Genomic DNA, 18,120 nt, shown 5'->3' with positions numbered 1-18,120 from the left:
CGACTGTCTATTCGATGGACTTGCCCTGCTTCTCGTACTCCGTCTCGATCTGCGAGCAGTGGTAATCCAGCTCCTCGAAGATCTCGCGCACGTTCTTGCCGGGCACCTCCATCACGTGCTTGCTGCCGTTGACTGAACAAAATCATAGCACAACATCGCAGCGGTTAGCTCCCTCAACGATTGCTGAGGTGGATCAATGTTGAGACGTACTGAAGTCCAGCTTGATGGTGGGCACGGAGCCCGTGAGCGACGTCTGGTAGGCGATCTCGGCCTTGGGGTTCACCTTGCGCGTCTGTTGTCAATAGAAGATAAAACACTGCAGTCAGGGCACCGTCTCCTTACTTTTCCCTTGACAAAGAGCTCTGCAGCGCTCACCTTCTCGGCCGTCAGCTGCCGGTAGAATTCGCTGCAGACGTCCACAGCAGACATGACACGTCAGAGACTCCGCAGTATAATTAGCACGCTGCATCGACTGCCGCTGCCACTCACCAGGCGCCCGTCGCCTGCCGGTCGAAGCTGGAGAAGGAAACCTTGGCCGACTTGAGGAAACGAACCACGTTGCGCGCCGCCATCTTGCTGCTTACTGTTGCCTGCTGCGCGCTTTGGACTGCCACCACCGCTCAAACTCGCGTGGTGGAGTGGTACGGTGTACCACTAACGCTGCAAAGTACGATCCCATGAGTTGACACTCTTCAAAGAGCATCCAAGCAAAGGATGCGGCTCGAGGACCCGATCGACCGCGAGAAACACTGCCCCTTCCTGCTGCGCGTCTTCTTCAGCATGGGGGCGCACAACAGGCACGAGAGATTCAGTCAGCTCTGGTGAAGTTGGCTGGCTGGTGGTTCGGCGCTGACTGCGACTGCGATGCAATGGATTTGGGTGGTCTGCCGCTGCAGAACCGACGCGTTCGAAGCCCTGGACGACAAACCGATCGCCAACGAGCTGCACATTTACACGTGGTAGGCTGCGGTCTCAGTGGTTTCGGTCATTGGTAGTGATGTGTTGCTGAAGCACCGTCAATGCAGGCCCGACGCCACGCTGCGCGAGATCGCAGACCTGGTGCAAGACTCGAACACCGAAGCCCAGAAGCCCAACATGCGTCTCAGCATCTGCGTTGTGTCGGAGACGAGGGACGGAAGGTGAGGGTCCTGCTATTACCATTGCGCGTGTATTGCATGCACTTCTATTGCTGGCGTCGTCGACGAGCTGGGACAGCTGACTGCTTTTTGTTGTTGTTGTGCTGGTGGTGCAGAGTGCTCATGCGGAAGGTTGGCTACGTGAACAGCAGCCGTCGTCGGTGCGCGGACGACAGCAAGACGCTCGCGAGCGTGCGCTTCCATCCGGGCGACCTGGTGGACATTGCCATGGTCGAGTGAGTCGACAGCAGACTGTCATGTAGCCATGTTAGCTTGTGTGTCTAAAATGCAAACGCGTCTGAATTTCAGGTCCAGCTTTCAGAGACTCAACTCCGGGGACGCTTTTTTGCCTTATTTGCTGCTGCCTGAGCTGTTTCCACCTCCCGCACGTACCGACCCTTCTGGCCGACGGTGCTCAGCGACGCGGGGCCTGCCTCGACCAGGCCAGAAGCTTGTGTTGGCTGGTCCGGGACGGGGAAGATCTTGAATACCTCCACGATGACTTCGTGGAACAGCACATAGCTGTGTTGGCAAACCACGAACTGATCTTTGCCGCTGCTCGGTGCGTGGCCGAATCCGAGAGAGCGGAGTTTGGCGTGGGCCAGCTTCTCCGCCCTCACGCTGTCGTCGCGGTCGAGCGCGCCATAGAAAGAGAGCGACGACTCTCCTCTAGCCGGCATGGAAGTAGCCGCCCCCGTCATCTGTGCCGCGGCGCGATCTCGCACACTGGTCCTGGAGTTGCCAACCTTCATTATCCAGTTGTTCTCCGACCATTCGTCCATCGCCCTCTCCTCCGAGTTGCCGAGGAGGTTGTAGAGTCCGGCGATGTCCTTCGGCGCAGTTGCATCAACGTACGCTCCACGCTTGCTCCTGATGTAGTCGCGCAGCGCAGCGTTCTCGAACACGTACACAAGGCGTACCCAGCACCTCGCCCCTTGGTTGATCTTGAACTCGCTGTCCTTGACATAGCGGATTGAGTTTTCGTGTCTCTCCTTCACGAGACACTCGTGAAGGAGACTCGTGACGACATAGCCGAAGTAGTTCCATTTTGCCGCCCGGGATGACCCTGGGGAACTCGTCCATGTCCACGAAGACTGACAACTGGTAGATCTGCAGACGACAAAAGTGAAAAGGCCACCAGGTAGCGAAGCGTTTTCTGGGGGCCCCACTTAGCGTCTGGAGGTTTTAGGCCGAGCTTTACAAAAGCGTCGATTCTCTTCTCCCTTGCGTCAGTCCCAGCGTCGTCTCGGTCGAGTGGTGAGCCCAAGGCGTCGCTGTCGTTCGAGGGCGGTATACAGCACCACAGCGACGCGTCCATCGTCTCCCTGTCGACCACGGGCGGCGCCTCGACGACCGCTTCTGCCTTCTCCTCCGCGTCGGGGCGGACGCTCGAGTCGGAGGATCGGGATCGGGCCCTAACAGTGTTGCGCCTGTTCCTGCGCGACGCCGAGACCGATGGCTTGACCTCCGAGGACGGGCGCGGGGGTGATGATGGTGCGATGCGATGCGCTGGAACGGTTGCGGGTGGCTTTTCATCGTCGGAGGAGGAAGCGCTGGACAAGAAGGACCTGGCGATGCACGCCTTCCGCCTGGCCCTCTCGGCCGCCGCTTCTTCTTCTTCTTCTTCTTCTTCTTCTTCTTCTTCTTCTTCTTCTTCTTCTTCGTTTTATCCTTGGCCTCCGGGGGCGTCTTGCTGTCGACCGGGGCGGGCGCAGCCGAGGGGCGCCGGGCAGACACGGGTGGGGAGTCCGACACAGGCGGCCATATTTGGATACTACATCAGAAGTCTGGAATCTGTACCTGGTCCAGATTCTGTACCTGGTCCAGATTCTAGGCAAAAGGGTTTTCATCATCCCAGAGCCGGGGGAACATGGTGCTGGTCAGTACGGACACGTTCCTGGCCAAGGTGGCGGAGTTCTACGCGGAGGCGCAGGGCTCCAAGGGCTCCGTGGCCATCTCCTGCAAGAGCGGTGCGTCCTGCTACAGTAGTGCGACACTCGTCCCCTGCAATGCGCTGACATGTTGTTGTGGTGACATGATGGATGCAGTGCCCGTGGCCAAAGTGAACAGCAAAGCGCAGCAGCAGATCCACAAGCTCACGGTGGAGGATGGAGACAACGCGCTGCTCTTCCGCGCCTGCCAGTACGGCAACAACAAGCACAAGAAGAAATACAGCACGGTGGTACGCACGGACTGCGCAGAGGGGATGGATGGATATGTGTGTAGCTCTCCTCGACTGACTCGACTTGTGCTGCAGGTGACGGCTGTGAACCACGCGTCGTTCCACGCGTCCCTGAACCAGATTGTCAAGACGAAGGTGGACGCGTTGGCCAAGGACGTGCTCGGCAAGGGCGCCAAGCGTGTGGTGGCCAAGGTCAAGAAGACCACGGAATAGATAGAAGACAGTCAGGCAGGCAGGCAGGAGGGAGGGAGTGACGAAGGAGTCCAAATGGAAGAGTTCTGGTGATTACAAAGCTACAGGAGGAGCGGGGGGGGGATGCACTTAGTTGTATCGTCCCGAGATGCAGATACTTCTACTTTCTTCTTCTACCTCTATCACTGCGTGGACGCCGGGGAGGCGTCGACGATTTGGTCCTCGTCAGCCTGCAAGTACGTGTTGAAGGCTGGCAGCTCGTCGATGAGGCTCATGTCCCCCAGCACGTCGCCTAAATAGTGATTCCGTCGCGATGTCCGTCGCCGACCTTCTTGCAGGCCGGTGCTGAACAGCAAGCGCCCCACCATCGGCATGTAGTCGAGCGCGAAGCGTGGCTCCAAGTTCCCGCAGCTACGTTTGAACAGGTGCAAGACAGAGTGAGGTGACATAGCTGCAGGGTCGAGCAGTGAAACGAGGAACGCACCCTTTGTAGGCCAGTGGCAGCTCGAACTTAGGCTTCAGCTGTGCCAGCGCTGACTGGTGAGCACGTCGACGCGAGGCTTCTAGCGCGCTGTCCAGTGTCCGCTGCACGCACACAGAGGCGCTAGGCCCCGGTCCTCGTCTTAGCGACGCACCGAGTGGGTTAGCCAAAGATCCTAGCATGTGTAGACTGGATCGTCTGAGCTCCAGAGCAGCCGATTGCTCGCGTTCGCTGAGGAAGAACAAGTCCTGCCAGCAAGAAGACATCGTTAGACACGATGCACGCGGACGATCAAACTACATACCCAACTCCTCTCTCACCTCGATATCGTCGCTGCCAAACCCGTTCCTGTTGGTGGAAGCCCTCGCTGGTGCCATCCAAATATCCGCAACAGAAGCAGCATCCATGACCTGTGCGAGCTCCGCCATTGCGTCGACGTCTTGCTGCTTTTCTTCGCGGCTTTTGCCCTCCGGTTTCTTTTCGTCTGCAGCGACAGCGCTCAACTCTACCAGCAGATTGCTCGTTAGGGCGTCGAACGAAGAACACCCAGTCGACCAAGTAGTCCAGGCAGGTACGTCAACGTGGCGAGCCTCATTAGCATCGCTGCGACGTTCGCTGTCATGCTGCCAGCGCCACTGAGTCGTTGTATCCGCATTCGACACCGGCAAATTCGCCTCCAAGAAATGAAGCGAGCGGCGCACATCCCGCTCGAAGAACTTGCCCAGTGCATCAATTAACGCTGGAGCTAGCTGGAGTCCTTCAATGAAGGCCACCAACCGCATCCAGGTGGCAAACTCGTCCATTGAGGGTTTCCGAAGCTCGCGGCACAACCGTCCGGGTTTTGCGGGGAACCCATCAGGCAGCTGCGCACAGGTTACGACAATCGGGCACTTCGTGTGCTTAGCGATAGAGCACACGGCGTTGAGGAAGCCCTTGTCCTCGTCAAACACCAGGTCCACGTCCTCAAACAACACGAGCGATAGTGACGCTGCAGAGGATTTATCTAAGCTTTTGCGGCCCTCTGAGTGTCTTCGTCGCTTCTTCTTGTTCTTCTTCTTGCTCTTGTCCTCCTTCCCACCCACGTGCAACACTCGAGTGGACTGCGTAGCCTCGCCCGCGAGTTCCACAATGCTCTTTCCGGAGCGATTTTGGGCCGCATTGATCTCGATAATTTCATAGCCCAGCTCCTCGGCACACGCGTAAACTGCAGCAGATTTACCAGAGCCCGACTCGCCCTCCAGAATAAACAAGCGACACAGATCACCGACCTCGTCCTCGCTATCGCTGTCGTGGTCCTCAAACGTGAACAGCTCCGTTTCAAAGCAGTCCAGTCTCTCACGGTCGCCACCACCGACTTTCCACGCACTCAGCCACGACGACAGAGTATGAAGTGATTCTCGGTTGCCAACCAGTCCACTTGCGTTCACAGGCAAGTACCGGTCTACCAGCGACAAGTTCTGCTCGCGATCCAAACGCTTGGCCCTGGCCTGCTCTAGTCCTTCAAGAAGTTCACGGACTCGTTTCTCGCGCAAACCGTGGGTCTCGACCAGTTCATCAACGAGCAACGTCTCTCGCTGAGCTAGTTCCGCTGCTGCAGTCTCAGCACTTTCTTCTGGCCTCGGTGAGGTAACATCGATCATCTCAACAACTGGCGCTGGGAGGCTCGAGGAGTCCAAGTATTCACGGAACCAAAACTGCTCGGAAAACGAAGACTCCGTCGTGATTTGGCCGTTCATGGCCGCTTTCAGGTGGTCCATCACTTCAGACGGCAGCCTGCTATCTCCTCCCGCGTCATCCTCGATTACGACTACTGCGGTAGAGCTGTCTGCTGCTGGAGCTGCTTTCTTCGGCGGCATCGATCCTTCTTGCGCGTCAGTGTCCATGCCCTCAGCTTCCAAGGATCCCGATAGCACGTGCTGCACTCCAGGAAAAAGCGGCAATGGCTTGCTCCAGCGACCCCCTCCAGCTCCACGTCGCGGCTTGGCATCCGATCCTTCGCCATCTTCGTGAAGCTCAACGACACCGTCGCTGTTCTCTGCGCTGCTGCTTCGTTTGGTGACAGCTCGCGCCTGGAAGAATGGATTCGCCGTCTTGCCTGCAAAGAAGGCGAGGTCCTTCTCGCGCGTCTGCCGGAGCTGCTCACGGAACGACGACACAGCTTCGATCTCCTGCAGCTGCTTCTTCTCCTGTTCACTCAAAAAGAAAGACTTCGCCGCCTTGCTGGAGCCTGGGGAGCTCGATGGTGGTGCGCCCTTTGTAGGCGGCGATGACTTCTTCTTGTTCATATCAAGCTTCCGTTTGCGTCCGCTGGTAGTGGCGCTGCCTTCCTCCGCCTTCTTTTTCGTCGACGGGGGCGGGGTCAAGAATGCAGCGGCGTTTTTCCTCGCTGCAACGGCATCGAGCAGCTTCTGCTGCTGCTGGAGGATCTCAGCGCGTACAACTGCCTGTCGCTTGGGGCGTCCAGAGCTCATGACACCACTGGCACCTTCGTCCTTGTTGCTGCCGTCCACGGCCGAGTTGGCCTCTAGTCCGGAGCTCTGCACTGCCGCCTTCTTCGACTTCTTCCTGCCTTTGCTCTTGCTGTTCTCCTTCTTCTGACTCTGCTCCAATTGGGAGGCTGCAATGGCACTGGCGACTGCATCCGCCTCGGCTTCCGTCTCCTGTGAGTCCGTGGCTGGAGCCGCCTCCTTGACGCAGAAGAGCGCAATCGACGGCTGCGACTTGTCCGCGGCCCTGGCGGCTCTGCGAGACGCCCTGGCCTTCTTCCTGCTGCCTCGCCTGGCCCAGTGCGCCCTCTCGTCGAACTCGGTGTCGTCCGCCTCGCTGTCGATCTCCTCCACGAGCGAGCGCTTCTCCGGGCTGATGCTCGTGATGGTCTCCTTGGCGCGCAGCTGGGCGAGGCTGATGTCCAGTGGCGAGTCGCTCGAGCTGGCCTTGGCCTTGTCCTGCTCTTCTGCACCCTCCTCTGCGGCCTCCGCCATGGGGCCGCTCAGCCACGACGAAAGGCCCTGGGACGCCATCCCTGGTGCGCGGCGGGCAACAACCTAAAAAGCTCTTCAGCGACTTCCCGCCAAATGTGCGTTAGCTTCGAACATCGCTTTTTGACTACCGGGTAGTCGGCTTGAAACCGACGGCAATTTGGTGTGGCGGACGCGAGGAGGACGAGACGCGATGGCTTCAACTAAGGAGGACCTTCTCCATGCAGACGAAGACGGCAGCAAGTTTAATATAAGTATAGTGAAAATGGATTCTTCATCGACGACGTGTTAGCTATGGGCTTTAGAACTCTTGGAGCGCCTAGCTGCTTGGGCGGCCCGAAGCGTCCGTCATCGCGCCCGAGTTCGGCGGGGCGTTCATCTGCATGGGAGGCATGCCTTGCTGGGGCATCTGCATCCCCTGCTGAGGCATTCCTTGCTGGCCCATCGCCATGCTCTGCTGGGGCATCGCCATACTCTGCTGAGGCATCGCCATACTCTGCTGCCCCATTGCCATACTCTGTTGCGACATGGCCATGCTCTGCTGCGGCATCGCCATACTCTGCTGGGGCATCGCCATGTTCTGCTGCCCCATTGCCATGCTCTGGTGGGGCATGGTCTGCTGCTGCATCCCCTGCTGAGGCATACTCTGCGGGGCCATTCCTTGCGACGCGGGATTCATGCGCTGCATCTGCGTCGGAGCCATCATGCCGTAGCCCTGCGGGCCCATCTGAAAGCCCATGTTGGGCGCCATAGCGTTCCGATTGTCTGCGTAGCTCGTGGGGATCTGCATCGCGTTGCTCATGCGGACGGGGTGCGACATCGGTCCACTGCCCGGGACGCCGTAGGGCATGCCGCCGTTAGCATACCGCTGCTGTTGCTGCTGTTGTTGTTGCTGCTGCTGTTGCTGCTGGGCCATGACGTTCATCTGGCCGTACTGCTGAGCCATCATAGGGTTCATGCGCGCCTGGTACTGAGCCTGTGCGTAAGCTTGGGCTTGAGCCTGGGCCTGGGCCTGAGCTTGAAGTCGCGCTTGAGCTTGGGCCCTCGCTTGCGCTTGCGCTTGAGCCTGGGCCTGGTACTGCGCCTGGTTGGCCATGGGCATCTGCATCATTTCGGCGCGCGCGTACTGCTGCTGCTGTGCTATTTGGGCCTGGCCGTAAGCCTGCGGCTGCCTGGGGGACGTCTCGGAGGACTCGTCGGCCCACTTGGCCAGCGTCATGAGGTTCTTGTTGAGGTTCTTGCGCTTCTTGTCCAGCTTCTCCGTGAACTCCCCCAGCTGGGCCGTGCCCTTGCCATGCTTGATCTGCGTGTTGAGCTCGATGATCTCCACGATGAGACTCGAGTTCTCGTCCAGCATGGCCTGCGTGGGGGCATGGAAACAGGAAGGCGTATCTCCGGTTAGAGAGGGAGATAGAGCACCGCGACGGCGTGGGGAGACACACCTGGATTTGCTCCGTCGTGATCTGCTTGGGCTCCTGCGGCTGCTGGAACTGCTGCGGCGCCGCGTAGGCCCGGTTCATGGCCATCTGCGGGGCGGCGGCCGCCATGTCCATCGCTGGGTGAATGCTTTCAAACCGGAGCGCGCCTTCGGTCTCCCGAGTAAGTACGTTTTATGGTAATTGGTCAAAAAGCTATCAGAGTCGTCTGACTGGCTGAAAATCGGGCGCACGCAAACCGCTGGTTTGGCTTGGAGCAATAGACGATCGATCAGGACCCATGAGCGGCGTGCAGCGATTCCTCCGCCTGAGCGCGGCCGAGGCCGAGGCCGCCATGAAGCCCCGACTGGTGGACGGCAAGTGGAAGCAGCCGCTGATCTCCGGCCGCAAGATCGCCATGGTGAAGAAGCACGCGTTCCGCAACGGCCTCGTGGGCACGTGGGAGGAGGGCAAGGGCGGCTGGCTCGAGACCTGGGACCGACCGCAGAAGCACCACGTGATGCGGCCGCTCAAGGGCCACAAGAACCAGCGCAACGAGTTCGAGCGGTGGGTAGATTGACGAATGACAAAGTGGCTGGAGCTGCTGGGTGTCGAGGCGGACTGGTTATTCATGTTATATGTGTGTCTGTGTGTGTGTGCTACAGCGTCAAGAAGGTGCAGGCGGCGCTGGCGGCCATGCCCAGCAAGATCGCAGAGCACAAGAAGGCGGTCAAGCAGGCCAAGCCGCTCAAGGGACTGGACAAGTGGCTCAACGAGACGGACCCGTACTAGATGTAGCGCAGAGGCGGGAGCAGAGGAGAGAGCAGGAACAGGAAGCTCAACACAAGCGAATATGCGCACTTTTGCTCCACTTCAAATTGAGGAAAACTGAGGAGGTTCTCGACTTTGTTGCAGCAGTGGTTGATGCAATGAGCAGGTTGAGCTACGGCTTTTCATTGCGAGGCGAGGCATGTAGGTTGAAGCGCTAGCTGTCGTGGTATTACATAAGCAGATTCGGCGATTGGATCTCTGATGCAAGAACAGCTCCGAGAAGCGAAATGTGAACGGAGTGTGATGCAAAGCTTGTTGATGTTACCAGGTAATCTGCGAGTTGCCGTCCCGGATACTGATTGCTGGGTTTGGCCAATTTGGGGTTGCAGGCCATCTGAAGCGTCACGCCCGTTTAGTAGAGTCGCGATCTGCATTCGCCGAGCAATAGACGCAAGGCGGTCGGTCTGCTGCAACTCGCAGCGTGCGGTCGACGCGACCTAGCCTACCAACCACTACACAGCAATGCGTTTGTCAAAGCACAACCGGAGCAAAAAGGGGCGCGTCGCCCCCATGAGCGACGACGATGGGGACAACGACGGCAATGAAGGTATCCACCAGGGGGATTCGCATCAACCAAGGCTAGAGTCTAGAGGTGTGTCCTTCTCAACGCCCCGTGGCAAGATATGGTACGTATGCACGGAGTTTGCAACTACGCTGCTTCCCATTTACAACTCGAGATTCACCCGATGGTCTGCTCCAGGCTGATCCTGGTCATCAACTTGGCCATTGTCACCACCTTTATCTTTATGAGTTCCACTCGCTTTCCCTCTCTATCCGGGGACAGCGTTCTATCGAATGCGTTAGAGCAACCTACAACAGTCCCCCAAACTGTGTATCAACCCCTCACGCTATCAGAAACTCAACCACAAGCTACGAAAGAACCCCAAGTGCAAGAAACATTTCGACCGGGAAGTTACACTAAAGTGACGAGCACCACCGCTACTGATGAAGAAGAGCAGCTACTTGACCAAGATGACACTACCGAGGCCGTAGCAGACGAACCATTAACCGTGATTTCAGACGCTGACACCCCGGCAAACGTAGGCACTCAAGAAGATCCATTGCGTGATTCAGAGAGTGAAAAGCGAACGGAAGACAGCGATACCGTGGTGACCGAGGAGACTGCGGTCGATCCTGACACAGCAACAACAACCACACCACCAACCGTGTCCAGCGACACATCTGCAGAGCCAGCATCCAACGCGCCACGCCCTGGTCAACCCTCTCAAGCCGAGATTGCGGATCTTATTTCGCAGATGAAAGAATCTCAAGCCCCTTTACCGGAAACTTTATCACCAGAGCAGCCAGTTGAAGCAAGCCAAAGCTCTCCTACTTCAACAGCAGCGCCGGAGTTTTCAACGGAGATTGAACCTGCATCGGTTGAGTCGAAAGGTATGCATGGTTTGATCTACTTGCTAGTAGCAAGAACATCCAAGCTAACTTCAGTCTTAATGTCCAGCCTTTGTAGATAACTTGGTAACGTGGCTGACGGCTGACTCGGGAGTAGAAGTGGAGAACCTGGCGGCGTGTTTGGCCTCCTCAGGACACGATATCGTGGCTTGTGGCATCAACAGGTACGCTCGGAGATCAATCACCTACGAGTTTCGAAGTGATGCTAACGTTTCTCTGTCTAGGTGGATCAACCAAATGGCGAGTTCAGACCCCAATGCTGCCGACGCGACAGCTTTTCGAGCTGCTTCGCCCCAGCAAAAACCTGTGTGGGTGCCAGTGGTGCCAGATACGCACAACCAGCTCCCAGCTGTGTACTTTTCCTGTCCGATGATCTCCGACGCGTTGAGAATGCACGAGTCCATGACGCTGTTTTTCGTGCTTTCCCCTGCTCAAATTGAGGTAATGAGGTTCACGATTGTTCTGGTGCGACTAACTACCTTGCAGATAGGATGCTGACTCTTGTGGATATGTCTGCAGCGTGGCGATTCGTATGCAGGCCAGAAATTCTTCGGCAACTCCCCGTACGGGCAGTTCGCTTTGCATGGGGGCAAGCCCTCGTTCCTCGCCAGCATGGGCCTGGTCGAGAGCGAGAACATGGTACCTATGGGGCAATTTTCGCTGCTCACCTATCGTTTAAATCCAGGTTATGCTGAAATCAAAATGAACGGTGGGGCGTGGGGTGGTGAGTCTCCAGCAGAGGGCGACGCCGACGAGAGACTTCGGATCACCGTTAACGATGTCGTGAGCCTGGGTAACTCCAAGAGCGCTTGCGACACAAACGCATTCCAGGGCAGAATTGCCGAGATGCTGATTTACAACGCGGTGCTGGACGACGCGAAGGTTGAGGCGGTGGAGAAGTACATCTACGACAAGTGGTGGGGTGACAAGCCGTTCCCAGAGACGGCACCGCCAGCGGCAAAACCCTCAGAACCCGAATCTACACCACCGGCACCCGAGGAACCTGGCGAAGAATTACCGACCGAAGCTCCAGCCGCCGCAGACACCGAAGCCCCTGCGCCGACCGAAAACGACCCAGCCACTGCTGAAACGGAGCTTCAACTGGCAACGGAGGAGCCCCAGCAAACAGAGGAGTCCATGCAGGTGAAAGCCGATGCCAGCGCCAACACCGCCGTTCCGCAAAACCCGCCTCCGGTGGACGAGTCGGACGCGGGCGTCACGCCCGCGCCCAAGTTCGACCCTCTCGTCAACATCTTCGAGTGGACGGCGCCGGACAGCAGTGACCCAGCGAAGGCGCAGCAGTGGACGCGGACGGTGAAGGAGAAGGTGGACTACATCCGCAACTTCCAGCTGGGCGGCTCCGTGCTCCGCGAGCTCATCCGCCAGTACAAGGACGAGCTCGTGACGCTGCGCGAGCAGCTCTTCGGCTGACAGACACGTAGTAGCTAGCTATAATACACTCGAACCAATGCAAAGCTTACCTAGGTGACACCAGCAGCTACCAAGCAAGCCCACCACCGCTGCGTCATTGAAGCTGCGCTGTTAAATGCGACGGGGATGGGCACGCGCCCGGATTCGTCGAAAAGGCGGCTATTTCAGCTATTTCGGGCGCGATTAGTGACCAATCCGCGTAGGCGGTCCAGTTCTCGCGTGCTGGGTAAGGCATTTTGCGTTGCGGCTCGAGCGGCTCTCACGAAGCGAAGCCCAGCCGCCGGAACGCCGCCGATGACTCCGCTCTTCCGCTCTGTGACGCGCGCCCGGGCCGCCCATGCGCCGCGCCTGCTGTCCACCGCGGCCGAGCACGCGACGCCGCCCACGCGCCGACGCCTGCGCGAGCTGCCGCCGCCGCTGAACCTGGTGCGTCGACGGAGATGAGACTGAGGTCCCGAAGTCCGCGTCTAATCGATCGATCGTGCGTGTTTTCCTCGTGCAGACGGACGCCGCTGCGGCGCGTATAAAGGAGCTGCTGGCCAGCAAACCGGACGCCATCGGGATCCGCCTAGGAGTTAGAACGCGTACGTGTGCAGAGCCTCAATCGAGTTTGACGGAGTGCGTCCTGGTGGTGCGGGCTCATTTAGAAGACGACTGACGAGTTGCTGATGTGGTACAACTGTAGGTGGTTGCAACGGTCTGTCGTACACCATGAACTACGCGGACAAGAAGGAGAAAATGGAGGAGGAAGTGAGCAAGAACGGTGAGGACGCCTGCACGAATGCTGCGTTCTCTGGATGTGTGTCTTACAGTGGTTCCTGTTATGTGTGCTTAGGAGTTCGTGTGTTCGTGGAGCCCAAGGCACTATTCCACGTGGTCGGCACGACCATGGACTTCCAGGTTCGACCATCGGAACAAGGTTCATTCATTCATGCAGGCAGGCTAAATTAACGTATGGTGTCGGTTTCTGCAGATAACTCCGGTCTCGTCCGAGTTCGTGTTCGAGAACCCGAACGCCAAGGGCAGCTGTGGCTGTGGCGAGAGCTTCAACGTCTAGCTGACCTGCCACGCCCCGCCTGCCTGGCGACAAGACTTTTGTACACGCCCTGGCGCACGTGAACATATTTGCGGTGCTTCGAAGCTCCGAACAATAATATCATCATTTCAAACGCGATGTATTGCTTGTTCAGTGTTGTTGCTGTAGCGGACTGGGCTAGCTTTACGAGATTTCTACCGTGGACTTCTTCAGGTCGTGAAGAGGCGAGGGTCGCGTTGCGTAAGTGGTGAATTGGTCCGGAGAGAGGCGATCGATGTGGCTGGATGTCTTGTAGTCGAGCTTCTCGTGCCCCAAAGAGAAGTGCGTTGCACGTAAATCTGCGCAAGCACCAAAGCGTTAGCAGCGATAAACAAACGAGACGCGTTGGGATCACCAAAACCAACGCACCATTTTTCACTGACGCGGCCATGATCGAAGGCTTGTGCGTCTTGAACTTGTTCTCGAAGGCGCTTTTGGCTTCCGAAACGTACTCGACCTCATCGTCGTAGGACATGCCCCGTGTTGGGCGTGGACCCGTTCGAGCTCGAATCTCATTTCGCAGCCTTATGGTTTCCGCCACTGCCTTCTTGTCCCATTGAGTAGCGAGCTGGGTCGACGAAACGTACGGCACTACGTCGTTGCCGTAGCACGAAGATGTGCGAGTGAGCATGTCCATCGCCTCCACATCCAGCTCCCCTCGGTACTTCAGCACTTCCCCCGTCGGGTCTGCGAGTTTGCTGGAGGTAGTGAAGTCGCGCTTGCTGCCGGGCTCTCCGAACTGCACATGACACTCTTTGTTGAGGTTATCAGAAGCCTTCTTGGACGTGCCTGCCGGTTTTTCGCCGACGTGCTGGTTCATGGCTGCGCTGCTGCTCTGGTACTCGATGGCATCCGACCCGAGAACAACTGACACGACGTGGTGGCGACCGCGAGCCATTTCCTCCTGCTTCTAGATGATCGGACGCAATGGCTCCTGAGCAAAAGACAAGTGACAAGCTCACAACACCGTCACCTTCCAGCTTGAAAGCTTCCACCTGCTAAGACACAAGAACTGATCTGATCGGGCATTCCAGGCAGTATTATTAGAGTTAGACCACCGAAATAGCGGTAGCAGTGCTTCAGCGAGTACAAGAGAAGCAAAGCCGTTGGTACGGGTCTATCCTGGCAAAACTCGAGTCCCGGTTGCTGCTCAATTGATCTTGGCCTTGCTAAAGTCCATCTCGGGGTGCTGCGCCATGAACTTCTGCAGGATCTCCTGCTTCTGCATATCGTCGCTGGTGGGGAGACCCATCGCCTTCTGACGCTGGTCGAACATCATCTTCTCAACGGTCTGGCGCGTGTCCGAGTCCAAGTCATCGAGCTTGGAGTTCTCTGGCTGCACCTTTTGGGTGTCGATCTCTGCATCACCCTGGATGATGGTCTTCCACCACTCCATCTGGTTGTCCTTCTGCAAGTAGATGCAGATGCGGTTGCCGTCCTCCAGCGTCCAAAAGCTGTCGTCCACCTTCACCTTGTTGTACAGAGAGCCATCCACGAACGGCTCAGCGCCGCGCAGACCCACTCGCAGCTTGCCGGCGCGGATCTCCACGTCAACCTGTCGGGACTTGGTGCCCTCGGGGACGGCAAAGTTGACCTGGGCTTCCTGCAGCGTCTGGGTCCACACGTACTTGTCCGTCTGGCCTCCATTGCCAACCAGCGCTGCCACATTGCCACAACAAAAGAGAAGAGCACCGTTAATAGAAGAAATATAGGTCAGCACAGCAGCCAACACGTACGTGGTCCGTTGTCCTCCTCTTCGTCCCCTTCATTCGCGGCCGCGTCCACCTTCTGGGGCGACGCCTGCTCGGGTGAGGCCTCCTTGGTCTCCACGTCGGCGTCGTCCGTGATCTCCTCGAAGCGCGGCGCCTCCTCCTCCTTCTTCTGCTTCTTCTCCAGCTTTGCGGCCTTGCGCGCCGCCTCCTGCTTCCTGCGCTTCTCGGCCTCCTGCTGCTTCTTGTGGAACTGGTCCTTCTCGGCCAGCGCCGCCTGCTTGCGCACGCTCTTGAGGATCGTGTCCTCGATCACCTGCGGCTCCGCGCCCGTGAAGAAGTCGGTCTTGCGCCGCAGGAACGAGAACACCGTGTCCAGCAGCGGCTCGATGCCGCGCTGCGACTGCGCGATGGTCAGCAGCATGCTGTCGAAGCGGTCCGTCTCGCTCATGGTTGTCACTTGTGTGCGTCGCTTTGACTTGTGCCGACGGCCAGGTATCTATGGATGCGGTGTGTAGCTTACATAGGATCATGTGGCACACACACACACCACTCTGACGTCGAGATGGGTAAGGAAGCAAAAGGTTACATGGGCAAACGGAGGTGTTTATTCGATTCAGCCCTGCGCGGGCACCAGGGCACCTCCCCCCATCCAGCACTAGCCAGACGCACGTCTACTACGTTGAGTTTCGTCTCGTCCCCTCGCTGCTTAGCCCAGGGTGAGGCCGATGCCGAACTTGTGGGCGTCGCCGTCGAAGTTCTTGACGTCCACGTGGGCGCTCGTGGTCAGCGCCAGGAACGGGCGGATCTTCTGGACCAGGGCCAGGGACACGTGGCCGTCCGACTCGACCTTGCCGGCGTACGTGGTGAGCTTGTCGGCGTTGTAGCGGCCGCCCACGCTGAGCGTGTTCTGGCCCGACTTGAGGTCGTAGTTGAAGAGCGCCGAGTAGACGGTGTCGTGCGACAGGTGGTGGTGGAACGAGCCCGAGAGCGTGTTGAACTTCTTCTTGGTCTGCAGCGTGGCCGTGAAGTCGTTGCCGCGGTAGCTCAGCGCGACGTTGTGGTCCACGACGGCCGACTTGTTGTAGTTGAAGGCGGCCTGGGCGCCCACCAGCACGTTGTCGAAGCTGTAGACGGCGGCCTTGCTCACGGTGCTGGCGCCGACGTCGATGGCGCCGTTCACCGAGTAGTTGGACTGCTGGTACTCCCAGCCGAAGACGCCGACGCGCTTGGCGTGGGCATTCTTGGCGAGCGAGCCGTCCTCGACCTTGGCCGTGAGCTTGAGACCCTTGGTGAAGACGTTGGGCAGCTCGGCCTCGGAGATCAGGCGGCCGTGCGTGGTCACCTGCAGCTTCTTGAACACGACGCCGCTGCTGGCGTGCGTGAAGGAGCCCGAGAGCTTGGCGAGGATGGCCTTGTTGCTGGCCATGTCGCCCTCGGTGGTGAAGGACACGCCGTTCGAGGCCTTGGTCTTGATCTTGAGCTTGCGCGAGAAGTCGTAGTCGTCGCGGAGCACGTTCTCCGCCGTCTTGGCGATGTCCTTGTACAGCACGACCATCTTGAGCTCCTTCCTACGTGTGTGTCCACTGGCTGATCTTTTCGCGAATGGCAACCTGGGCCCGAGCCGCAGGAAGGGGGGGGGGTTGAATCTACGCCACCAGGCTAAGTACGAAAAATTGTGGGGCATACTCAGAGCAAGTCAAATCCCGGCTCGGTGCAACGTGATGCAATCCCCTGCCCCTGCACGAAGCAGGCCATCGAGATTCTCCGCTCCTCGGCCCCTCCATTCAGTTGCTTCATGTCGCTCTAAGGGGTCAGAGTTGCGAACTACTTTAAACAGCAAACTTTTGATATAGCTAGAGCTAGCTGGCGGGAGAAAGCCTGCGTCTGTGCTGCTGCTGCTGCTGCCGCCGTCTGTCAAACGACCCGCATCATTCGGCAACCCGAAACACGCCACCGCACCGCATTGAAGGCGGCCACCGGCTGTTTTGCGACGTCATTGCCGCACGGCCTCGACTCGACTCGAGCGCCGGCGGCGCAGGATTTGCCACGGCGGACAAGATTTGACCGCTTGCGGTAGCACGTCACTCAGGCGGGGGTCAACACCCCCGCTCGAGGGGGGCGAAAAGATACGCTCCAGCCCGCCAAAAAGGGGGTTCCCGCCTAAGTCCGACGGGAGGGGGAGATTTTGTGTGGAGCCAGCCGATACAGCGGTGTGTTTGTGCGGCTCGCGTTTCATTTCGGAAGTGGAGCTAGCGCGCGGAAGAAGAGACCTAGAGCAAACGATGGTGGTGCTGTACAAGGACCTGGCCAAGACGGCGGAGAACGTCCTGCGCGACGACTACGACTTCTCGCGCAAGCTCAAGATCAAGAGCAAGGCGTCGAACGGCGTGTCGTTCACGACCGAGGGCGCGCTGAACGCCAACAAGTCGATCCTGGCCAAGGTCTCGGGCGGCTTCACGCACGGCGCCAGCGGCGTGGTGTTCAAGAAGCTGCAGATCACCACCCAGGGCCGCGTGGTCACGGAGGCCGAGCTGCCCAACGTGCTGACGCAGGGCCTCAAGCTCACCTTCAAGCTCGAGGACGGCTCCGTCGCCAAGAACACGAGCGCCAAGCAGGTGGGCGTGCTCGGCGCCGAGTACAAGCAGTCGAACCTGGCCGTCAACTCGGAGGCCGACTTCGTGTCCAACACGGTCTCGGCCGCGGCCGTGCTCTCGCAGGGCGGCTTCGCCGTCGGTGGCCAGACCGCCTTCAACATGGACAAGTCGGCCATCGTGCAGCACAACGTGGGCGCTAGCTACACGGGCGCGGATTTCGTCACGTCGCTCGTGACCAAGAAGAACTTCGCGGCCGTCCAGGCCTCGTTCCACCACCACCTGTCGCACAACACCGTGTACGCCGCCGTGCTGGACTACGACCTCAAGTCGGCCTCCAACACGCTGGTCGTGGGCGGCCGGTACAAGGCCGACGCCGACACCACGTACTGCGGCAAGATCGACTCGGAGGGCTTCCTGTCGCTGGCCTCCATCCAGAAGGTGCGCCCGTACGTGACGCTCACCACGAGCGTGCACGTGGACGCCAAGAACTTCGAGGGCGACTCGCACAAGTTCGGCCTGGGCCTGACGCTGGGCTAAGCTGTCTGTTTACCCCGCCGGCCGATCCGGCCATTGTCTATCAGAGAGAATCGGGAGGAGAGGCGAGAGGAGAAGAGAGACATAAGCAGATGAGAGCACGTTTCTTGTGGAGTACTTTAGTCCATGCCCATTGTTTGGTTGTTCAG

At 58.6% G+C, this 18,120-nt stretch overlaps 11 protein-coding genes across 11 annotated transcripts; 5 read left to right on the top strand and 6 right to left on the bottom strand.

The window, feature by feature from the left end:
- Positions 1-7: 7 nt before the first annotated feature.
- On the bottom strand, positions 8-572 carry PHYSODRAFT_316656 (hypothetical protein; the record flags this gene model as incomplete). Its single annotated transcript, XM_009532498.1, has 4 exons — positions 8-132; positions 211-292; positions 376-406; positions 490-572. 4 exons carry the CDS (start codon positions 570-572, stop codon positions 8-10), a joined length of 321 nt encoding a protein of 106 aa, XP_009530793.1.
- A 141-nt stretch (positions 573-713) lies between these two features.
- On the top strand, positions 714-1,443 carry PHYSODRAFT_286598 (hypothetical protein; the record flags this gene model as incomplete). The annotated part of the gene is made up of 4 exons (XM_009532497.1): positions 714-797; positions 897-959; positions 1,026-1,139; positions 1,253-1,443. Coding segments are annotated over 4 exons (385 nt in total), but the record flags the coding sequence as incomplete, so codon positions are not given.
- A 1,283-nt stretch (positions 1,444-2,726) lies between these two features.
- PHYSODRAFT_286595 (hypothetical protein) lies at positions 2,727-4,308 on the top strand. The gene has a single exon (XM_009532496.1). The coding sequence runs from the start codon at positions 3,007-3,009 to the stop codon at positions 3,529-3,531; it is 525 nt and encodes a 174-aa protein (XP_009530791.1). The 5' UTR covers positions 2,727-3,006; the 3' UTR covers positions 3,532-4,308.
- On the bottom strand, positions 4,288-7,011 carry PHYSODRAFT_302987 (hypothetical protein; the record flags this gene model as incomplete). Its single annotated transcript, XM_009532495.1, has 1 exon — positions 4,288-7,011. The coding sequence occupies one exon, from the start codon at positions 7,009-7,011 to the stop codon at positions 4,288-4,290; it is 2,724 nt and encodes a 907-aa protein (XP_009530790.1).
- A 210-nt stretch (positions 7,012-7,221) lies between these two features.
- PHYSODRAFT_286594 (hypothetical protein) lies at positions 7,222-8,508 on the bottom strand. The gene is made up of 2 exons (XM_009532494.1): positions 8,412-8,508; positions 7,222-8,329 (listed from the first exon to the last, which is right to left on the bottom strand). Exons 1-2 carry the CDS (start codon positions 8,487-8,489, stop codon positions 7,289-7,291), a joined length of 1,119 nt encoding a protein of 372 aa, XP_009530789.1. The 5' UTR covers positions 8,490-8,508; the 3' UTR covers positions 7,222-7,288.
- Positions 8,509-8,685: 177 nt separating this feature from the next.
- On the top strand, positions 8,686-9,176 carry PHYSODRAFT_346993 (hypothetical protein; the record flags this gene model as incomplete). The annotated part of the gene is made up of 2 exons (XM_009532493.1): positions 8,686-8,951; positions 9,050-9,176. 2 exons carry the CDS (start codon positions 8,686-8,688, stop codon positions 9,174-9,176), a joined length of 393 nt encoding a protein of 130 aa, XP_009530788.1.
- Positions 9,177-9,725: 549 nt separating this feature from the next.
- Positions 9,726-12,056, top strand: PHYSODRAFT_512523 (hypothetical protein; the record flags this gene model as incomplete). Its single annotated transcript, XM_009532492.1, has 6 exons — positions 9,726-9,841; positions 9,916-10,255; positions 10,451-10,607; positions 10,675-10,789; positions 10,850-11,066; positions 11,145-12,056. 6 exons carry the CDS (start codon positions 9,726-9,728, stop codon positions 12,054-12,056), a joined length of 1,857 nt encoding a protein of 618 aa, XP_009530787.1.
- An 833-nt stretch (positions 12,057-12,889) lies between these two features.
- PHYSODRAFT_286593 (hypothetical protein) lies at positions 12,890-14,194 on the bottom strand. The gene has a single exon (XM_009532491.1). It carries the CDS (start codon positions 14,027-14,029, stop codon positions 13,103-13,105), a length of 927 nt encoding a protein of 308 aa, XP_009530786.1. The 5' UTR covers positions 14,030-14,194; the 3' UTR covers positions 12,890-13,102.
- An 87-nt stretch (positions 14,195-14,281) lies between these two features.
- Positions 14,282-15,291, bottom strand: PHYSODRAFT_335134 (hypothetical protein; the record flags this gene model as incomplete). The annotated part of the gene is made up of 2 exons (XM_009532490.1): positions 14,282-14,790; positions 14,868-15,291. The coding sequence occupies 2 exons, from the start codon at positions 15,289-15,291 to the stop codon at positions 14,282-14,284; spliced, it is 933 nt and encodes a 310-aa protein (XP_009530785.1).
- A 136-nt stretch (positions 15,292-15,427) lies between these two features.
- Positions 15,428-16,431, bottom strand: PHYSODRAFT_354973 (hypothetical protein). The gene has a single exon (XM_009532489.1). The coding sequence runs from the start codon at positions 16,396-16,398 to the stop codon at positions 15,550-15,552; it is 849 nt and encodes a 282-aa protein (XP_009530784.1). The 5' UTR covers positions 16,399-16,431; the 3' UTR covers positions 15,428-15,549.
- A 664-nt stretch (positions 16,432-17,095) lies between these two features.
- On the top strand, positions 17,096-18,103 carry PHYSODRAFT_354972 (hypothetical protein). Its single transcript, XM_009532488.1, has one exon. The coding sequence runs from the start codon at positions 17,126-17,128 to the stop codon at positions 17,972-17,974; it is 849 nt and encodes a 282-aa protein (XP_009530783.1). The 5' UTR covers positions 17,096-17,125; the 3' UTR covers positions 17,975-18,103.
- The last annotated feature ends 17 nt before the right edge of the window (positions 18,104-18,120 follow it).

This window comes from Phytophthora sojae (assembly GCF_000149755.1).
Source record: "Phytophthora sojae unplaced genomic scaffold PHYSOscaffold_6, whole genome shotgun sequence".
Lineage (NCBI taxonomy): Eukaryota > Oomycota > Peronosporomycetes > Peronosporales > Peronosporaceae > Phytophthora > Phytophthora sojae.
This window is presented reverse-complemented; position numbering and strand designations above follow the sequence as displayed.

Coding starts and splice junctions, on each gene's coding strand:
- PHYSODRAFT_286595 (XM_009532496.1), top strand. CDS start 3,007: ATGGTGCTGGTCAGTACGGACACGTTCCTGGCCAAGGTGGCGGAGTTC.
- PHYSODRAFT_286594 (XM_009532494.1), bottom strand. CDS start 8,489: ATGAACCGGGCCTACGCGGCGCCGCAGCAGTTCCAGCAGCCGCAGGAG. Junction 8,330..8,411: donor TCACGACGGAGCAAATCCAG/GTGTGTCTCCCC, acceptor GCCCCCACGCAG/GCCATGCTGGACGAGAACTC.
- PHYSODRAFT_286593 (XM_009532491.1), bottom strand. CDS start 14,029: ATGGCTCGCGGTCGCCACCACGTCGTGTCAGTTGTTCTCGGGTCGGAT.
- PHYSODRAFT_354973 (XM_009532489.1), bottom strand. CDS start 16,398: ATGGTCGTGCTGTACAAGGACATCGCCAAGACGGCGGAGAACGTGCTC.
- PHYSODRAFT_354972 (XM_009532488.1), top strand. CDS start 17,126: ATGGTGGTGCTGTACAAGGACCTGGCCAAGACGGCGGAGAACGTCCTG.